The 18,307-nt window shown below is 35.8% G+C and overlaps 1 protein-coding gene across 1 annotated transcript; it reads left to right on the top strand.

The window, feature by feature from the left end:
* Positions 1–10,188: 10,188 nt before the first annotated feature.
* LOC150084893 (uncharacterized) lies at positions 10,189–17,413 on the top strand. The gene is made up of 2 exons (XM_090375618.1): positions 10,189–10,238; positions 15,848–17,413. The coding sequence occupies exon 2, from the start codon at positions 15,866–15,868 to the stop codon at positions 16,193–16,195; it is 330 nt and encodes a 109-aa protein (XP_090231744.1). The 5' UTR covers positions 10,189–10,238; positions 15,848–15,865; the 3' UTR covers positions 16,196–17,413.
* Positions 17,414–18,307: the final 894 nt, after the last annotated feature.

Genomic DNA, 18,307 nt, shown 5'->3' with positions numbered 1-18,307 from the left:
ATGTTCTTTGTTGACAGAAAGGGTTTAAAGTGTTGGTGAAGATATTTTTCATCGAAAACGAACATGTCAACATTTCATTTGAACTCTGAGCCAGTAATGCAGTCCCTGAAATGGGGGATGTCACAGCGTTTCCCACTGTCGATTTGGACACAAATCTACATTTCGATCTCTACTTCGTGTCCTTTAGTTTGCGCATAAGAGACAAGCGTTTGTTTATATCCGTTTAAAATCTGATAAATAGTAGAGTCAGCCTTCTTTAGGAACAGTATTTCACGGCTGGTAACAGATGATGTTCACAGTTTCCCAGTAAGCAGATACCACCATCTAAACTAAGCAACAGTGGTTTCTCAAAATCATCACATTCCAGGGAACCTTACTCTTTTTAACAACTTTGAACTTTGGGGAAAGCTTTTAAAGAATTTCTTAAAAGACGACCAGAAGAAACTTCGAACCTGAAAACAGTCAGACGTGCAAGAGTAGAATTATATTTGATATTCCGACTCGACTAATATCAAGGTAAGTGTTTTTATGGAGGTGAACTTTCAATCTCTTAATATTACTATTTTAGTTTCGTATTCTAATCCAGTATTTGCGTTGTTGTCCATTATAAACTGTTCGAGCCTTTTTTTCAATTTACTAGGTTAAAAGAAACGAAGGTATAAATACTGTACTTTCATGGCATCCTTGTTAAGGCTTTCTTAAAAAAATCGTGATTCGATTTCCTGTAGTTAATGCGAAGTCTCCTGTTGGATTTTTGGAATAACTAAACTCAGTTAGTGCCTAAAACTGAAACGAAATATCTTTTCTAGTCTAGGATTTCTTAGGTTAACTACCTAAAGACAGATATCCATTAAAATATTCCCAAATAGGCATTTTTCGGGTAGATTCCTCATCTGAAGTATGAAAATAAATGTGTGGTTGTCCCACCGAGGTATAAAAATGTTTAAACATTAAAAAAACTGGAATATGATTTATTTTCGACAAAGTGTTCTTAGCGGGGGAGTTTCTGTAGATTTATTGAGTGGGGATTGTAAACGTGGTGACCAAGAAACAGGTCGATAGATGCAGAGATTATGAATAGCAAATGATGACTTTTGTTTTTACTCAAACACCTCACGTGCTGGTGAACAACACAACCAGGTATTTACGCTGAGTCAAACGTTCGATCTGGGGTTATTACCGCGGTCATTCTCGGCGAATTCTTTCTTTCGTTTTTGTCTTTCCATTTTAGTCTCTTTTTTTTTTCATTTTCGAAAGTTGTTCCTTTTTCCTTCTACTATGAAGCAAACAGGGTACGCATTTTACCTCATGTCATATACAGTACGCAAAATATATATTTGGAGGTCACTTCGGTATTACTGCTGATATCATTGAGATACAGGGTGCCCCAAAAGCTGATATCATTCAAATATAGCGTGTCCTAAAAGCTGATATCATTGAATTACAGGGTGTACTGCTGATATCATTGAAATACAGAGTGTCCCAAAAGTCACTGCGTATTCTGGTGAAACAGAGTGATTTTCAAATAAATTTTATCGCGACAAGTATATTTATTCTTTTTTTTTAGATAAAACATAAGTATTTGTAATGTTTTCTGTTCAGACCCATAATTCATGACGAATGTTCAAGATCGAATTTTTGTTGTAACATCCCGCATCAAATGAATGAAGTTTCGTGAAATTAGGGAAAGATTTTCAAGATTTCATAGTGTGGTCCATTAAGCTGTTATTTTGGATTTGATTGACAAGTTCTGCATACACTGCTGCTGCTCGACGTGGAAATCTTCTTCATGCAGGTCATGCAACAGTTGGTTGTGGTAGGTCCTTTTCATCAGCGTCGAACGCAAAATTATGTTCAGTCTTCGAGATCACTCCCTAACTGATAATTTTGGGTCCTCTTCGATCATTTCTTGAATTGATTCAATGCTTTCACGTGCTGTCCTTGGACGTCCACGTCTCTCCTCGTCACGCACAGACCCAGTTCTTTTAAACTTATTCAGTAGTGCACGAATCGCATTGTCTGTAGGACCGGGACTATGAAATCTCCTTGAAAACCTTTCTCTAATTTCACAAAACTTCATTCCTTTGATTCGGGATGTTACAACAAAATTTTCCTCTTGAACATTCATCATGAATTTTAAAGAAAACATTAAAAAATTAATAAAAATTATAATAACATCTCTAACACATTACAAATACTTATGTTTTATGTAAAAAAGAATAAATATATTTGTCCTAATGAAATTTATTTGAAAATCACACCATTTCACCAAAATACGCAGTGACTTCTGGGACACCCTGTATTATTCAATGATATCGGTTAAATATTATTCAGTGTTAATATTATCGCATTGTCGAACTGAGTCCTTTCAGACCTATACGTAATTCGTTCATAGTACAGTTAATAAATTTGGAATGTGAACGTAAACTCTGCAGAGGTAATTGATTAAAGTGCGTGACATTAGCAATACGGTAGATCTACCTAAATGTGAATGTACTGAAATGTGTACTTTGGCTGTCTGTGCATTGATGTTGATAAGGAGTTTTTCCATTACCTACTTGTGCTTCAGTACATGATGAAATTTGATGATTCGGCAATTTATTACCTCACGAATTTATTATCTTAAGTGTTTCTTACCTTGCTGGAGTTATTTCAAACATGGTTGAATCACTAAGTTGGACTCTGGAAAGTATATATTGATCAGATCGATACTTCAGGGATCTGTTTGTGACCTTAATGGCTATTTATGTGATTGGCTTGGATTGTGACACACACGTGCGTGTGTGTGCGCGGAAGGGGGCTGGATAATTTTGGACAAATCTATTTGGAATGCTTCAAATTTTAACCAACCTTTGTTTTTAAGATCGGTCAGGTAGCAGGGCTACTGTTAACTTGTTTTAGACTAACCACTTTCACGTATAGCATAGTGATTATGTACTATATTCACACTATATTCATACTATATACTATACTAGCATACTATATTCATCCGTTATGCTATTTTCTTCCATATTGTGCAAAAAAAGGCTTATTCAGCCAATAAGTCTCGAAATCTAGGTTTTTTCATCCAGAACTACAGAAAATACACCCAAATTATAGATATAATGTACAGATTCTTCATCGATTTATTTATTTGATTTTTTATGTCCCAAAAACAAACATCTCAGGAATTAACCAATATTATGGTCATCATCAGCAGCCAAGAATTCGTTGAATATCTCAAGCAATAGACGCTTAGCAACTAAAAAAATTATGGTGTCATTCGAAGTCGTTTTTTGGTTCATACACAGAGCGAGCAGAAAATATTAAAGAAAAATATCGTGTGCATACTTTTTTCGTCTCCATTCAGTCAGAGAAGAGAGTAAATCTGTCTTGTAGATCTTCAAGAATACCACCATTGAGCCATTTACACACATAGCTCTTCTGGACGTCCATCTACATAACTTTATCCTAGATCTCTGCCGAAAAATACAAAGACAAAACTATCTGTCACTCATCCAATTCCACTTTGGACTTTACCAAACTCTTTGCCTCATTCGCCACGGTAGGAAATTTATTCCAATGATCTACAGTAGGCTGGCCGAAAGTAAACCTCACAATAATCAGCCTTCTATTATTCCCCAAAATTTTTTGTGTCCCCTGATTTTTCCCCTCTTCTAGCAGTGAAATACTTCAGGGCTTTACATACCTCTATCAGATCCCCTAAGATGTCCAGCTGCCAAACTATACTCGGTGTCTACACCTTTAAGTTGTTCTCCATGTAGACACCGATTAGCATGCCTCCCGAATCTGGGTGCCCTTCTCTATAAGCTCTATGTTTTTCTTCAAGTGTGTGGCCTCAAGAACTGAACACAATGTTCTAAATACGGTCTCACCACAAACTTTATATATAATGAGCCAATGATATCGTTTTCCCTACTTGCCAAGACCCTATATAGGAGTATATCAAACAGTACACCATGTATCTTCCTAGCTGCTTGTTTACACTGCATGGGAAATTTCATATCCGATGGAATCGTAATCCCTAAGTCTATTTCGTCTTGAACTACTTTTAATCACGCTCTCCTTATCATATAAGTAACTCATGGATATATTATTATTATTATTAATATCAGTTTATTTCCAAAGAAATGTCCATTTACAGCTATCCAGCTAGAGGACACGAATTACATGAAGGAAGCGAATAAATGACAGACAAATGCGGTTTGTGTACAGAGTCCAGATACATAAACATAAAGATACAACATATAAAAACACATAAAGTTACAACAAAGAGTGGACAGAGCAGCATCACCAAGAACCCACCTAGAGCTTGATGAGGGCATACATATCTGTAAGAGTGGAAGATCTGTAGGTTTTATACTTGCACAGCTTCTCGAAGTCTATGGATAACCTATTAAATATTTTGATGAAATTAAGTGAAAACATATTGTCCAGGGAGGACATGCCAGCAAGCTCAGATCTGTATGGGGAGGTGCGTTGGTCTGGCATCTATTTCGATCTGACGATGATATCCCAGATATCAGGTGAGTTCAGTTTTCCGAACAGAAGCTGAGCGAAGATCATGAGGTTCCTAGAGATGATGTTATACCTCCAAGGAAGCATATTTAGATTGGACAGCAGGACAGATTTTGAGATTGTAGGTGTTAGATCAGCGATCTTATTCAACCATTTTAAAATCCAGTGTTCCAGGGACAAGAACCTGGTTTGGTAAGACGACCGTGCAGAGGACCGTATAGTTGAGGCATATAAAGGAATTGGGATTATCGAAGAATATAGTTGACGATAAGGTGCGGATTATGAAAGTTGGAGATCTCCTGTTTCACTGCCCATAAAGCATATGTTTTCTTTCCAGTGGCATTAAAATGAGGTAAGAACGTAAGGTCTTTGTCCCAGGTGACGTCCAAATCCTTATGCTGGTGACTTTTTTAACTGGGGAGTTGCTAATTATGATGTTCACATCATTGATATTTCTCTTCTTGATGAAAGTAAGTTGTGCGGTTTTCTCTTTGTTAATGGAGAGCCCAATCGCATGAAGGTAATTTTCGAGTTCATGTAGCTATCGATTGGAGCTCACAGTCGTAGACTGGAGAGACTGGAGGCATTTCGTGACAATAATTTCCCACCCGTGTAAGGTTTTACACGGGTGGGGAAATTTATATAGTTTATATAATAGCCCTTCATGAGGAAGCTGAGCCACATCATACCTACAAAAACTAGAAATGGGTAATATTTAGATCAGGATCGGGATACAGGGTATACTGCTTGATTACCTTCAAGATGCGAAGAATTTGTTCTGGTTGAAGGGAATTTGCGAAACATCATGCAATCGTCCGTTGGGAGATAAAGAACGATGTTACAATAGTCAACGGTAAAGGCACAGGTTTTAACTTCAGAACAGGGGACTTTACCAGTTTAAGGCGCTATATGACATCTGTGAATTGGGCGGATTGCCGAAGGATGGCAAATACATTTGAATTATGGAACACTTTTAAAGTAAAAATCACAGAAGCCACGAACGCATACAGACCTTTACGAAAATATTGCAGGAGGATTGCCAAAATGGATGACTGCAGAGCTTGCCAGTCAAATAGAGCAGAAAAAGATAGCTAGGGACAATTACAGAGCGATGAAAAGTACTGAAGCCTACAACAGGTACACGTTGATCTGAAATGGTACCATAAATGAGATCAGGGAGGAATAGACTGCGTACGAGAAAGCATTGGCTAAGAGAGCAAAGAATCGGCACAGGAAATTTTTTATGTATGTGAATACAACAAAGAAAGCTAACCATCGAACCCTTGTACACTGGTATGGGAAAGATTTAGATAACCCAGCTGATGTTGCTGATGAATTGAATGAGTAGTTTGCGTCTTCAATGACGAAAGACCCTTCAAGCTGAGAAGAGGCTGTGCGAGTGAGACTGAGCCATATGAAATTAGTGATTTCGCAATTACAGATGATTGTTTATTAGAAAAACTTTTGAGCATAACGAAAAGTAAAGCTCTCGGAGTTGATGGCATATATCCGGTACTTTGGGGGGGGGGGAACCACAAGGGAGTGTATTGAACCACTGAGGTTAATTATGAGGGCATCTTTGTACACAGGGGAGATTCCTTTGGATTGGAGAAGTGCCAACGTATCGCCAATATATAAAGGCAGTTCTAAGAGTGAAGTTGGTAACTACAGACAGGTAGTCTAATTTGAGTGGTAGGAAAAATCTTAGAGGCAATAATTAAGAGTGTAATCCAGAGACTTTTAGATAGATATGGCATTCTGAAGGACACACAACATGGCTGTGCTAAGGGTAAATCATGCCTAATAACTTAGTAGGCTATTTTGATACAGTTACTCATGAGCTGGATTTAGGGAACAAATTCGATATAGTTTATTTGGATTTCAGCAAAGCATTTGACTCAGTCATGACAGGTTACTGTATAAGCTTGAACAGGTTATGATACTGGTAAGACCTAAGATGGATTGCTAGATAGTTGCAGGGCAGAAGGTTGTGATTAATGGATATTCTTCAGACTGGTGTAACGTCAGGAGTGGGGTTCCTCATGGATCGGTCGGTTCTTGGATTATTGTTGTTTCTCATTTTCATAAATGACAGGATAGAAGGCGTGATGTAAAAATTTGTAGGTGACTTTAAGATTAGCGAGTTACAATACGGGCAGATATGAAATTTTATGAACAGTGTAAACAGACAGCCAGGAAAGCCCATAGTGTGCTATCAATGATTTATCGAACGTTATCCTGTAGAGATAAAAGAGGTCATAATCTGTTCAGATACGGAGAGCTCGTCTGAAAAAAGACATTGAGCTTCCTGAAAGGGCCCAAAGACGGGAAACTCGAATGGTGAGATCGGCAGAATGATAACCATATGAGGAACGATTCTGTGGGCTGGGCACCTCAGTGGTGATCTGATTGACGTTTATAAGGCTCTGAGAGGAAATACTAAAATGAATGAAGGTGAAATTCTCACTGTTATAAGGAATTCCAGAACTAGGAGTCATAAATTCAAATCACAGGGATTGAGCTTTAGATTAGATTGTAGGAAGTTTTCTTTTAGCCAGCGAGTCATTGATAGCTGGAATAAGTTTATATCGCAGGTATTTATTTATTAATAATTTGTATTTTCTTATATACCTTTTTTTTCTCCAGTGCAGCAAAATCCTGTGGCTTCCCTGCACTATATGGCGAATCCTATTACTATTATTAATATTGGAATGCACAACAATTAAACAGCTGAAGATCGCTGATAAAGAAGTGAAAATCCTAGTAGCTAAGATGGTCAAAGAAATGCTGTCTTACAGCAAGTCATATTAAGCTCGTTGAAATATTCACTGACAAATCAGTTCAATATTTAATACTAATGTACTGCATTCTGAACTCGTGAATTCCACGCTTTGGTAACTTTTGCATGTTGTCCTTCAACATGGACAATAAATAAAAAAAAAAAACATCTAGTCAGAAAAAATAAATTTTTAATATTGAATATGACCCCATAGATTTCAATAACCCTGTGGAACATTTTATACAAGTTTTTGGTATATGGATGATGGAATCTTGGTGCGGCTAGTTCTTTACTTGAACTGGAATCTCTTGACTGAATTGTAACTCCGAAGTATTTGCGTCTTGAACCACCTTTTACTCTTCTAGATATAGATCGGATATCTATACTCATTGACAGGTAGAGTTCGCGTTCCTTTTATATTCTAATTTTAACCGGTACTACCATCTGTCTGTAATGCACTCTCTGTATTAACTATTACTTCCTAGAGGTGAAGCATTCCAATACATGTTAAAGGATAATGCACATACATCAAGAAAGCAGAAGTTTTAAACGGTCTAATATTAGCAAAAATAACAAAGGCGCTACCCTACCCTACCCTACCTCGATACGATTATTAAATACCAATAGGACTATGCATCTTCCTATGACGCGAAAATTATGCAAGAATAAAATCTTCTTTACTAGCCCAGAACCTTGAGATATGCCAGAACGCCAGTTGTGACCAGATGTAAATGAATCCAAAGTCTGAAACAAAGAGTAGGTGAAAATGGCGGTCATGCCTATTGCAGACAAATAGGGATGACTGTAATTAAACAACAAAGGGATATTAAATAAAATATTTCGTATATTTTTGATAAAAAATCAGTATTATTCCATAGCGGCAAAAGAAATACGAAGAACTGATTGAAACACGTGCGTGTGTAGCATATGGGTTGACTTTGGTCTTTTTTTGCACGGCCTCATGACCTAGTTTCGTTTTGGCCCACATTCAGGGCCACTATGCTCTGGTAATCTCCACAGGGTTATCTGAAGACGGCAGAGGAAGAGTGAACGTGAAACAGATAACACATTACATCAACACTCGAGATATTAGAAACACTTGAAGAAAACGTTATATCATAAAAAGGAGAATGAATTCAAAGGTCACTTTAAGAATTTCAAAATAGCAGGTTTTGATACTTCGCATGCATTCAACTGGAAAACTTGATTAAATTTTCAGGTAAGTTTTTCTCCTTCAAAGGTTTCCAGTTTCTTTTTTTTGCTAGACTTCTTGGACTTGGTGTGCAATCCTTGGATCTAAATTAACTTCATCTTTTTAGGATTCCCCTATAATAAAATATATAATGAAAAAAGAACATGAATATAAAATTTCTGCAGCTTATTATTACATATATAAAATAATTCGCTTTAAAAAAAAACATGTTATCTTTCTGTTAAAAATAAACAAACAGGATTTCGATGTAAGTGACACCTACAGAGTCTATTTTTGTCTCATCCTGTTGGCGGGCTGTATTGTACAGGTCACTGGAATTCTGAAATTAGTAAAGGGCAAAAGCAACATGTGCTGTACCCATATTCAGGACCTGTCACAAGAGAAAATTTTAATTTATAATTTGTTTATAAACAAACTGTAAAATAAAAATTTCAAAGTGAGGTTTAGGAATGTTGTAGTAGGGTTTTAGGAGCATCGGCGACTAAGGTCATATTGCTCTCTGTACATTGTCTGAAAATTGCACATGTGGTCTGTGGTCGATTTTCTGTTTGCTAGACGAAAAACGAGAGGTTCCGGGAGAAAAACCATGCTACTCTCGCCTGAGACCAACTAACTCAGCCACGTTGTGAAAAAGGCCCATAAAAATTCCTTACATTATTAATGTAAATCAAACTCAGGTCTTTCCAGCCTGTCTGTAGAGAGAACAGCGATTCTACCAACTGTGCTACCCACGAGGGCCACAGAATTATGCTTCCTGTAACGTAGGATGATCTAGACTTTAATAACAAAGCATAAATGAAATTAAAATAAAAATGTGCTTAAAATGGAAAAGGCCTGAGTTCAAATCGGATGACACGAGGAATTTTTCACATCGTGGCTGTTGGTCGGTCAAAGGCGAGGGTTGTCTAGTTCTCCCCCCTCCTCAGGAAACTCTGGTTTTTCGCCTAGTAAGTAGCAAACTGACCGAAGGAAACATAACTGCAGACACATTATACTGAATCCTCAAAGACTTAGGTGCCTTGACGCTTAATACATACCATACCGAGCCTAACAAGTGTCTTACTGCTTAGGATGACTTCCTTCGGTCACCTTACTGATAAAAGATAACTTGATGCCGTCTTTCGTCTAATCACCATTAACTGACATGCGTATAAACAACTTACCAGACATTGAACTACGATTGATATTAAACTGAAGAATGTCCTTGAGACAATCCTCGTATTTATTAGTCAGCTGGATTCGGAAAGTGAATTTACCGTGTTATCCTGTCCTTCCCATATCTACTACAAGAGTTAAGAGTTCATCATTAGAGTGTTTTCCACGCGATATTTTTGAAAACCTTTTCTGGAACAGTGATGCAAGAGCATTTAGACTCAAATGTTTTTCTTGTAAGGACATTTCCAATATCTCAATATGTATCAGACTCTACTCCCACGTTTTATGACATTCATTTCCGAAGAATAACGTCTTACTTGTCCTTATGGAATGAAATGGGTCGGTTTTATTCTTTGAGCAATTCTTTGAACTTTAGCCACTTGACACCAGTTGCGTAAAATTGCGTCTATTACGTATCCGGAGATGGAAAAAAATATTAAAAAAAAAAAACTTGGTTCAGTGCCAAGACTTCGAGCAAATGGCCACGTGCGCTGAGGTCGGTAGGGTTCATTCTTGCTCTGCAGCCAAGAAAGCCGGTCGTGGTGCTTCTTACTGCGTAAGATAGATACAGAGGTAAGTACCGCACAGCTGTTTGAACGCCTACTGAGATTTTTTTTTTTATCTCTTTGGGATTCCGCTATGTCTTTTCTTGATGAATTGGTTTTCCTTTTTTGGAAGAAATTTTTTTTGTGTGTGTGTGCGACTTTATGAATATCATTGCATTTCTCTTCAGAGTACAAAATAGTTTCTTCGCTGTGAATTATTACGATTAACTTCTGCGGAATTAAACGAACCTCTAAAAACAGTAGGAAGAAAGACATGTCATACATCACTCAGTGAGTAGTTAAGTGCTTCAAAGAAACATAGAAATCCCAGTCTCCCTTTCCGATGCAGAGCCCAGTAGAAGCTCAATTCGATATGCTGTGGTTATTGTAGTGTTTTAGCAGCATCAGCAACTAAGGCCATATTGTTCCACGTATACTGTCTGTAAACTGAGTGTGTTCTGGGATCGATTTCCTGTTTGCTGGACGAAAAACCATGCTACCGTCGCCTGAGACCGATTAATTTAGCCACGTTGCGAAGAAGGCCCGTAAAAATTCCTCCCATCATCGATGGGACTCGAACTCAAGGATTTTCCACTCGATGTGGGGAGGACGACGATCCTACTAACCGTGCTACTCACGAGGGCTTCGATATGCGAAAATTGCATTTCTAATTGAAATGAAAATGGGACATACAATTTAATAGGAAAGTTAACGTTTCAATTACATAATCATCCTCTAGTTTAAAATTACTGTAAGTTGTCTGGTTTTAAGTTCAGTCGTTCCTGGAACTTTCTTTGCCAGTGAATGCCACATTGACTTAATTGAATAGTCTTTAAAGCAAGGTTCTGTATCTTCTGGAGTTTGGTTAACTAATTATGCTTGATATAAACTCCTATATCAAGACTGGCACACATATATGGTTAACTATTTGCTGTGTAGGTGGATTGGAAGGGAAACCGAATATTATCACCGAATATCTGCCTTTCTTGTGGTTAATGACTCCAGATTATGGGCGAAAAATATAAATAGCCTAGCATTATTGTCCAATGGACAATAATGCTAGGCTATTTATATTTTTCGCCCATAAACGTGAGTCTTATAATTAATTTGTTATTAAAATCCAGAATAAATAAGTAAAGTACATTACAAAAATGTTGACTGCTTACTAATATCTCAGTTGCCTGTTGCTATTTGTTTATTTTATTACATTTCCAGAAAATACTTGAATTTCGTGTTGAATTTAAATTTTAGCAAAACTCGGAGGAAACAGTGACGTGTTACAAAACGTTGAGTGAATAATTACATTGTAAGGTGCAGTGAATGGAAAACCTATATTATTAGTTAATTAATTGGTAAAAAGATAATTAGTAATGTACTGCGAACATTATCTAACTAGCGTTTCCATTTCTCGTGCACCAAAACTATAGTCTGTCTCTCTCTCTTTCACTCTCTATCTTGCATTAGAGAAACTATATCAAAAAAGGAGCCAAATTATTGAGAACCACCAGAGCCAACCTGACATTTTGTCCCTGTGCATAACGTATGACTATTATGAATTATAAAATTGAGCTGGGTACACGGTTGTGTACTTTAAATTCTAGATTGAAAAAGTTTAGTTTTTGTACACCTATCCTCTATCTTTATGAAGCAATGCTTACCACTAAGGACATGCGATATTTATGGTGAAAAAACATAGCAACACCATAAAAGAAGTGATGTCCTTCGTTTCCTCGTAATAGGGGTGAATTACGCGCGTTCTGTCACCCCAACTATACCGTCATGGGATTTAGAGTGTAGAAAAGTTCAACGGCTCCTAATCATGGATCTTTCTGACAGTCATAAAAAATCCGAAAGAGAGAGAGACCTATAATTTTCGAGGAATCCCTTAAATCACTGAATTGATCTATATCGTGAAAAGCGTCCTTCACTGCAGTGGTCAAAAAATTATTGATCGCAAAATTCTATTGTGGGTCTTTTTAAGCATTTGAAAAGAAGAATGAATATATTAATCTATCTTTTTAACTCCCACTCCTCCATTTATGTATGATGGAAGACGATATTATTGAAGGGTTTTAGGCTTCTATTTTTATACACTGCTGTTTAGTGTACTGAGCATTTTCGCAAAAAGAGAAAACCAAAACCGTTCATTGGGAAGATTTATAATCTTATATTCCTAAATTTAAAAAATAAGAATTCATATTTATAGTTATTTAATAAATTAAATTATGTTTCCCCAAAACTCACTACGATTTCGAGATTTCTTTTATAACTTAAGACTTTTTAACATATCGTTATAGAGAAGTATCCTAAAACTTAATGATGTATTAAAGATGGTTAAGAAAATTGTCTTCATAATTAAAAATAAAAGAGCCCTAAAAGCTTTGTACTTGATTACACATAAGACTGTATTTTACCTATTCTAAGCTTCCACTTTAAACTGTCACTTCCGCAGTGAGTTTCCTCGGTGTTGCAGTATAAATAAACAGCACTTCTTATTGGGATAGAGTATTTTCTTATCTCAGTAGAAGAGTAACGCAATATCGAAGCAACTTATTATACCTTTAAGCTGCCCTTCTAAGATTATAAGCAACTTTAAAAAAAATTTAAAATATTTTAAACGGTTTCTAAATTCAAAAACATTTGAATAACTCCTTTGTGGTATCGAACAACGTTTTGTACATTAATAAATCAATAGAATTCATAATATTGATAATATAGATATATAGATTTTCTGTTATTCACACTGTTTCAATTACAACAATTTTAAAACTATTTTTCAATCTCTTCCAAAAGTACAAAAAAGAAATCCGCTTTAAGAACATTGTACTCCAAAATGTAAACAAAATGGTCTAAAAGATTCTATCTTGAAAATATTTTTAGCTACACGTTTAAAACTGTACACAAGTAACCCATTAAACATATTTGTGGTGACTCACGTCGATATACATTCAAAAAAAGTGTGTGCATAGTAATTTTTTATATGAAGTAAGTGTACCACTTTTAGAAACTCATAATGGGAATTGAGCTTTAAATCGGCGGCCAAGAGGGAGCCACGACTGGTTCGCCATAGACGCCATCCCACGCTATGATGTCGTCTGCCACGAACATAATAACGAGTCTTCAGCATATGACTGTCTTCTCGTTAGCAAAGTTTCTGATTAGAAAGTTGCTAACAAGGCGGGGTCCGGTTGATATATTCTCAACTCCTACTGGCTGGTGCAGTTCCGTAATTTGCGCACTTCCCCCATATTTTCTCCCCTTTTGTCATACTTCGAAGAAACGTCACAGATATTTTAGGAAACAGGATGATAAGGACTATTTATTCTCACACTGTCAATGGTAGAGACACACCGGGAACTGAGCTGACAAAGTGAAAACATATACCAACCGTACCAGTTTCTTAGAATCATCCTGTGGTGAACTTTTAGTAAGGCACTCTTTTATTAGCTCAGGTAAGAATCTTGGTTGCTTTTTATATGAATTCTAATATTTGGATAGTTTTATTTTGATCAAAATGTCTTTCTTTAGGATGAATAATTTCTGTAAAGAAAACACTATCCAGTTCACCCTCATTAATTTTATTTTCTCAATGGAAATGAATTCTACCTTCTTGTGGTGGCTCGTGGTCAACAGTCCTTATTAAAAAGCTTCACTTTCAGTCTCCAGCTTCTCTGTTTAGCTTCGCTTGTAATAAAGGAAGCCAGCCTTGCAGGGTAAATACTTTTCTAACCAATTTATGCTAGCTGGCTATGTTTAAATGGCCTTCGGAAACATCTCGAAACACTAACGATCCAAAACCTCAGAGAGGAGAAAAATCAGTGGTGAAGCGTGCCAGCAGTCGACTGCAAAGATAAGAATAACTCAAGTAAAGTTTGCCTATATCCAAAGTTTATGGATTTTACTTCTTTTGTGTCAATAGAAGTACCTCGGGTGTATTAAAATGTATCTTATTAACCAAATATTTCAATCTTTATTAGCATTTAATGGAGATTTTTAATTTAATTATGGCAATAGCGTTGAGAAGCACCCCGTGATTGATGCATATAACAGTCACGATCTACTAAGAGTTTCTTTTAAAAATAAAAGAGCAATACTTCGGCTCATTACTCAGTGATCCCATGCTGTTTAGGGTTTCAACTTAATCCCACCTCATAATGTCTGTTCGGAAAAGTGTCTCGAAGTGTTCCTTACAACTCTATACATCCGCTGTCAGACGTCTACCACAGTTTTAGAGGACACAAAGCCTCATTGTGGAGCATCTCTAATACGCGTTTGTTCAACCGTTTGGGTATTTTAATTGACAATTAAGTTTTAATCGTTAATTAAAATAACATTTGATTAACATTTAATTAACAACTGAGTGATGTTTTAAATAACTGCTGGAATACTCTTGCAATTAAGTTGGTACCAGAACATCGATTTTGTAAATTCACTCGAGAATAATCTGGAACTATTCCATGAACTGTGGTGCCCTCTGAGTATTTGTAGACGAATTAATCTTTCTAAGTCTTAAAAATGTCAGTTCTCAGTTCTTTTTTTTTAAATTTATGAACAGCGGTAGAGGGTTGAGTTAAGATTATATGAAACTATTCACCAGTTCTTTATAAATATGCAATATTTACAATTTGTATCTCATTTTGTCTGTTTTCTATATAAGAGTATACACAAACTCCTAATGTTTTCAGTATATTTTGATTTGATTGTAATGGTGTCTTAAAATGTGCATGCGTAACTTAAGGAACAATTTTTGTATATTTAAGAGTTGAATAAATTTCTGTATAAGTTTTTTCTGTTTGAAATTGGGCTGTTTTTTAATTTGTTTTAATTGTGGAAATAACGTATCTGCTATTAAACATATCTGAATTGTTTAATTAAAATTCTACTTTAATAAAAAAAAAGAAACTTGTTTTTTTTAACTTCGGTAGTTTATCACTTGACAAAGAAGGAAGACCAGGCTTCCTTTCTATTATTAAACAACATCATCGCATTAGACCATGTATCATTCATTCATGAAGAATTGGTATCTCAATGTCTGTGGAATATAGGGCCTTTGTTATATACGATACGTATAAAGATCACATATTCCACGAGATCGGTATATTGGAGAAAAAGCATAAAACGAGAGAAATCTATCTGACAGTCTTAAAGTAGATTTATTTCTTAAGTAGAAACAAATCTACTCTAAGATTGGCCTGTGAAGTATTGCCAACTATAAAATCGAATTTATAATTCCTATTCAACCAGAGAAACTGGGACATGTTATGAGAATGGATAATAGCCGAACAACTAAGAGTATAATGAAATGAAAACCTACTGGGAAAGAGGACGAGAGGAAGACCACGAGAAAGATGGATGGATGACGTAGAAAAGGACTTAAAGATGACTTTGAGAATAAGAAGTTGGAGAAGTTTGCCTTCTGGAAGGCTTATTGGTGAAACATTGTCGAGAAGACTAAGACAAACCCTGGATATATCACCAGAAGAAGATTCAAAGAGAGAAACTATCAGTTTACATTTTAAAACAGAATATCCGAATTATTTTAATCGATTTTGGGAATTATTATTTGCACGTATTATATTATTTATATATGCAATTTATTTTGTATTTTTATTCTTATTTTCCTTTATTATTTTTCAGGTGTTCGGACTACTCACAATGATGCACTCATTCGTTGTAGCGCGTAATCACGCGCTAATAGCAGCTACCATTGCTTCTCTGTTTCTAGTGATTTCACTTCTTCATCACACGATGGCAGCACCTGTTGCAGATCCAGCTAGTGCAGAGAGTGATGTAAATTCGGCATTTATCGACATAACGTCAGATTCACTAGCTGCCTGCTCTCCGGGTACCGAATTAAGGGACTTGTGCGAACGATGTTCAAAAGTAACCAAATCTCTACTAGTCTATCCTCTCTGCTGCAGTGGAAAAGAAAAAGTACACAGCTGGTGTGATATGTTCCTTTCCTACACTTTCGATGAGTCTTAAGTTCATCCAAAATAGATGGTGATACGCTTATTCTTGTTAGTCATGTCTCTGTGTTGATGACTTTGATTTTTGAGACGTTCCCCGGTGACTTTGTTGGCTGCAGATGGAAGAATCGTCATAAAGCGGGTAGTGGTGCCGTCTTGTGAACACCTGAAACATTATTTGGATATTATTTAAATTTTAGATAAGTGTGTGTAGCGCCTTATTTCAAAAATTGGTTTCGATTCGTTAAAAAATGTGAGCAAATTCGCAGTGACCTTTTCTGGAGGCATCCATTGTAAAATGAGTATGAAATTCGGAGTAATGATTTTTCTCCATAGAGAAAAATATAAAACAAAATAATCTTAACGGGTATTGTTAAGAAATCGCAGGAATAAGACAAAATACTGTACTGTTTTTTGATAATTTTGATTATCATAATATCATTTAATGGCTAGAAGCCACTTATCAAACCTAAATTAATGTTCTCGTTCAAGTGGACATATTTCCTGACTTACTTTTTAAAGTCAACGTTAAAGCTATTTATTGTCATTTTATTATTATATTTTTTTAAAATAAAATTTGCTGAGGGAGTAGATTACCCCAGAGAGAAAAAAACACCATTTCCATATATAGGCTTCATATATTTTCATGGTGTGATGTAAGAATAATCTTCTTAATCTTCTTTCACCCAAATCCCAACGAATTCAATTCATTTAAGATCGTATTGGATTTCAAAAATGGCCTTCTGCAATATCTTTGCTACACCACATCCGGTATGCTACTCTAAAAGCTATTGGATAAACGAGAAACACTGATGTCATAGAAGACGTCATCTCAACGTCAATTCCCAAGCCCCATGTGGTTATCTGATTACCAAAGTGATAATTTGTAGTCCATGTTTAAATAATTATGAAATGAGTTTCTGTGCTGAATACTGAATATAACCAGGAAATGTATTGTCAAATGTATCTGTGTATATGTGAATGGCATTTTCAAGGAAATTGCTTCTTCTCCCTCTTGATGTGTAATGACTAACAAATACACATTCCAGTTTTGTGACACTTTATAATTTTTTTGATCTTAAACCCCACACCACGAACTTTTCCCATTTCTTAATTTTCTTTTCGTTCAGAGAGAAGTTGAATTCTTTCTGACGCAGTTTATTAGAGCAAATAGTAGTGTTTCTTTTGCTGAACAGCACTTCAGTTTAACAAAATTCTTCCTTAGTGTGCAAATAAGCACTTCTCCTTTAAAATCTCATTTTTATATAGTAAATGTTGCGTTGTTTTTATTTTCCTGTATTTCCGATGTGTGCTTTCTGGGAACTTGTTCTGTTTAATGTGATTGATAATTTATTCGTGTTTCATATTTATTACTAGGAATTCATGTGAATCCATCAGTTTCGTACGATTATCGGTGTAATCATGTCATCGCCTTTTATTAATATCTTATTTTGTCATCAAAGTGTGAGTGAACTTGCAAAAATAAAAGTGCTTGAGAAATACTTTGTGTATTGGAATACTTTTTATAAAATTTTCTTAAACACAAACCACACCTAATAAGCATCCAAAGTTTAAAACCAGAACAATGTTTGCACGTTGTTAATATAAATACTTGTATTTTTTTTGTATTCAACTCAAAAAGGAAACTTCAGGCAGGATTTATTGCTGGAGAAAAGGAGAAAATTCAAAAGGAGAAAAGTTATTTCAAACTTACACTAGTAAGCCAGTACAGAAAACACTGAACCAAAAAAGGGATAATTTTATCGATGTTAATGACTAAAATTGTCCATTTTTAATTTCATCATTTGTTTGGATTTATTATTTTATACGAGCCTACTTCATATTTTTACACACACACACACACTTTAATATTAGGGAAAAAAAAAGGTGAAATTTTTAAGTGGAACGAGGAGCCCAAGCACATCTGGAATTTCTACACGCCTCTGAAAAAGCTGATTGTGTTTACCTTCAGCGATAAGACACAAGATATATTTAGTCAACCTATGACCCGGTCTCGACAGCAACTCAAAACGACTCTGGAGTAAGTGTCTGATCATTTATGGTGTCTATTTTTTACGGGACTCGATCCTGCTAACATTTTGGAAAATTTGAAAAGTGAACAGATCAA

This window comes from Mastigoproctus giganteus, chromosome 6, assembly GCF_048544385.1.
Source record: "Mastigoproctus giganteus isolate SK-2022 chromosome 6, ASM4854438v1, whole genome shotgun sequence".
Lineage (NCBI taxonomy): Eukaryota > Metazoa > Arthropoda > Arachnida > Uropygi > Thelyphonidae > Mastigoproctus > Mastigoproctus giganteus.
Note: the sequence above shows the minus strand (reverse complement) of the source record. Positions and strands in the feature narration are given on the sequence as shown.

Bases quoted from the DNA above. Each gene is read 5' to 3' on its own strand.
- LOC150084893 (XM_090375618.1), top strand. From the start codon at position 15,866: ATGATGCACTCATTCGTTGTAGCGCGTAATCACGCGCTAATAGCAGCT.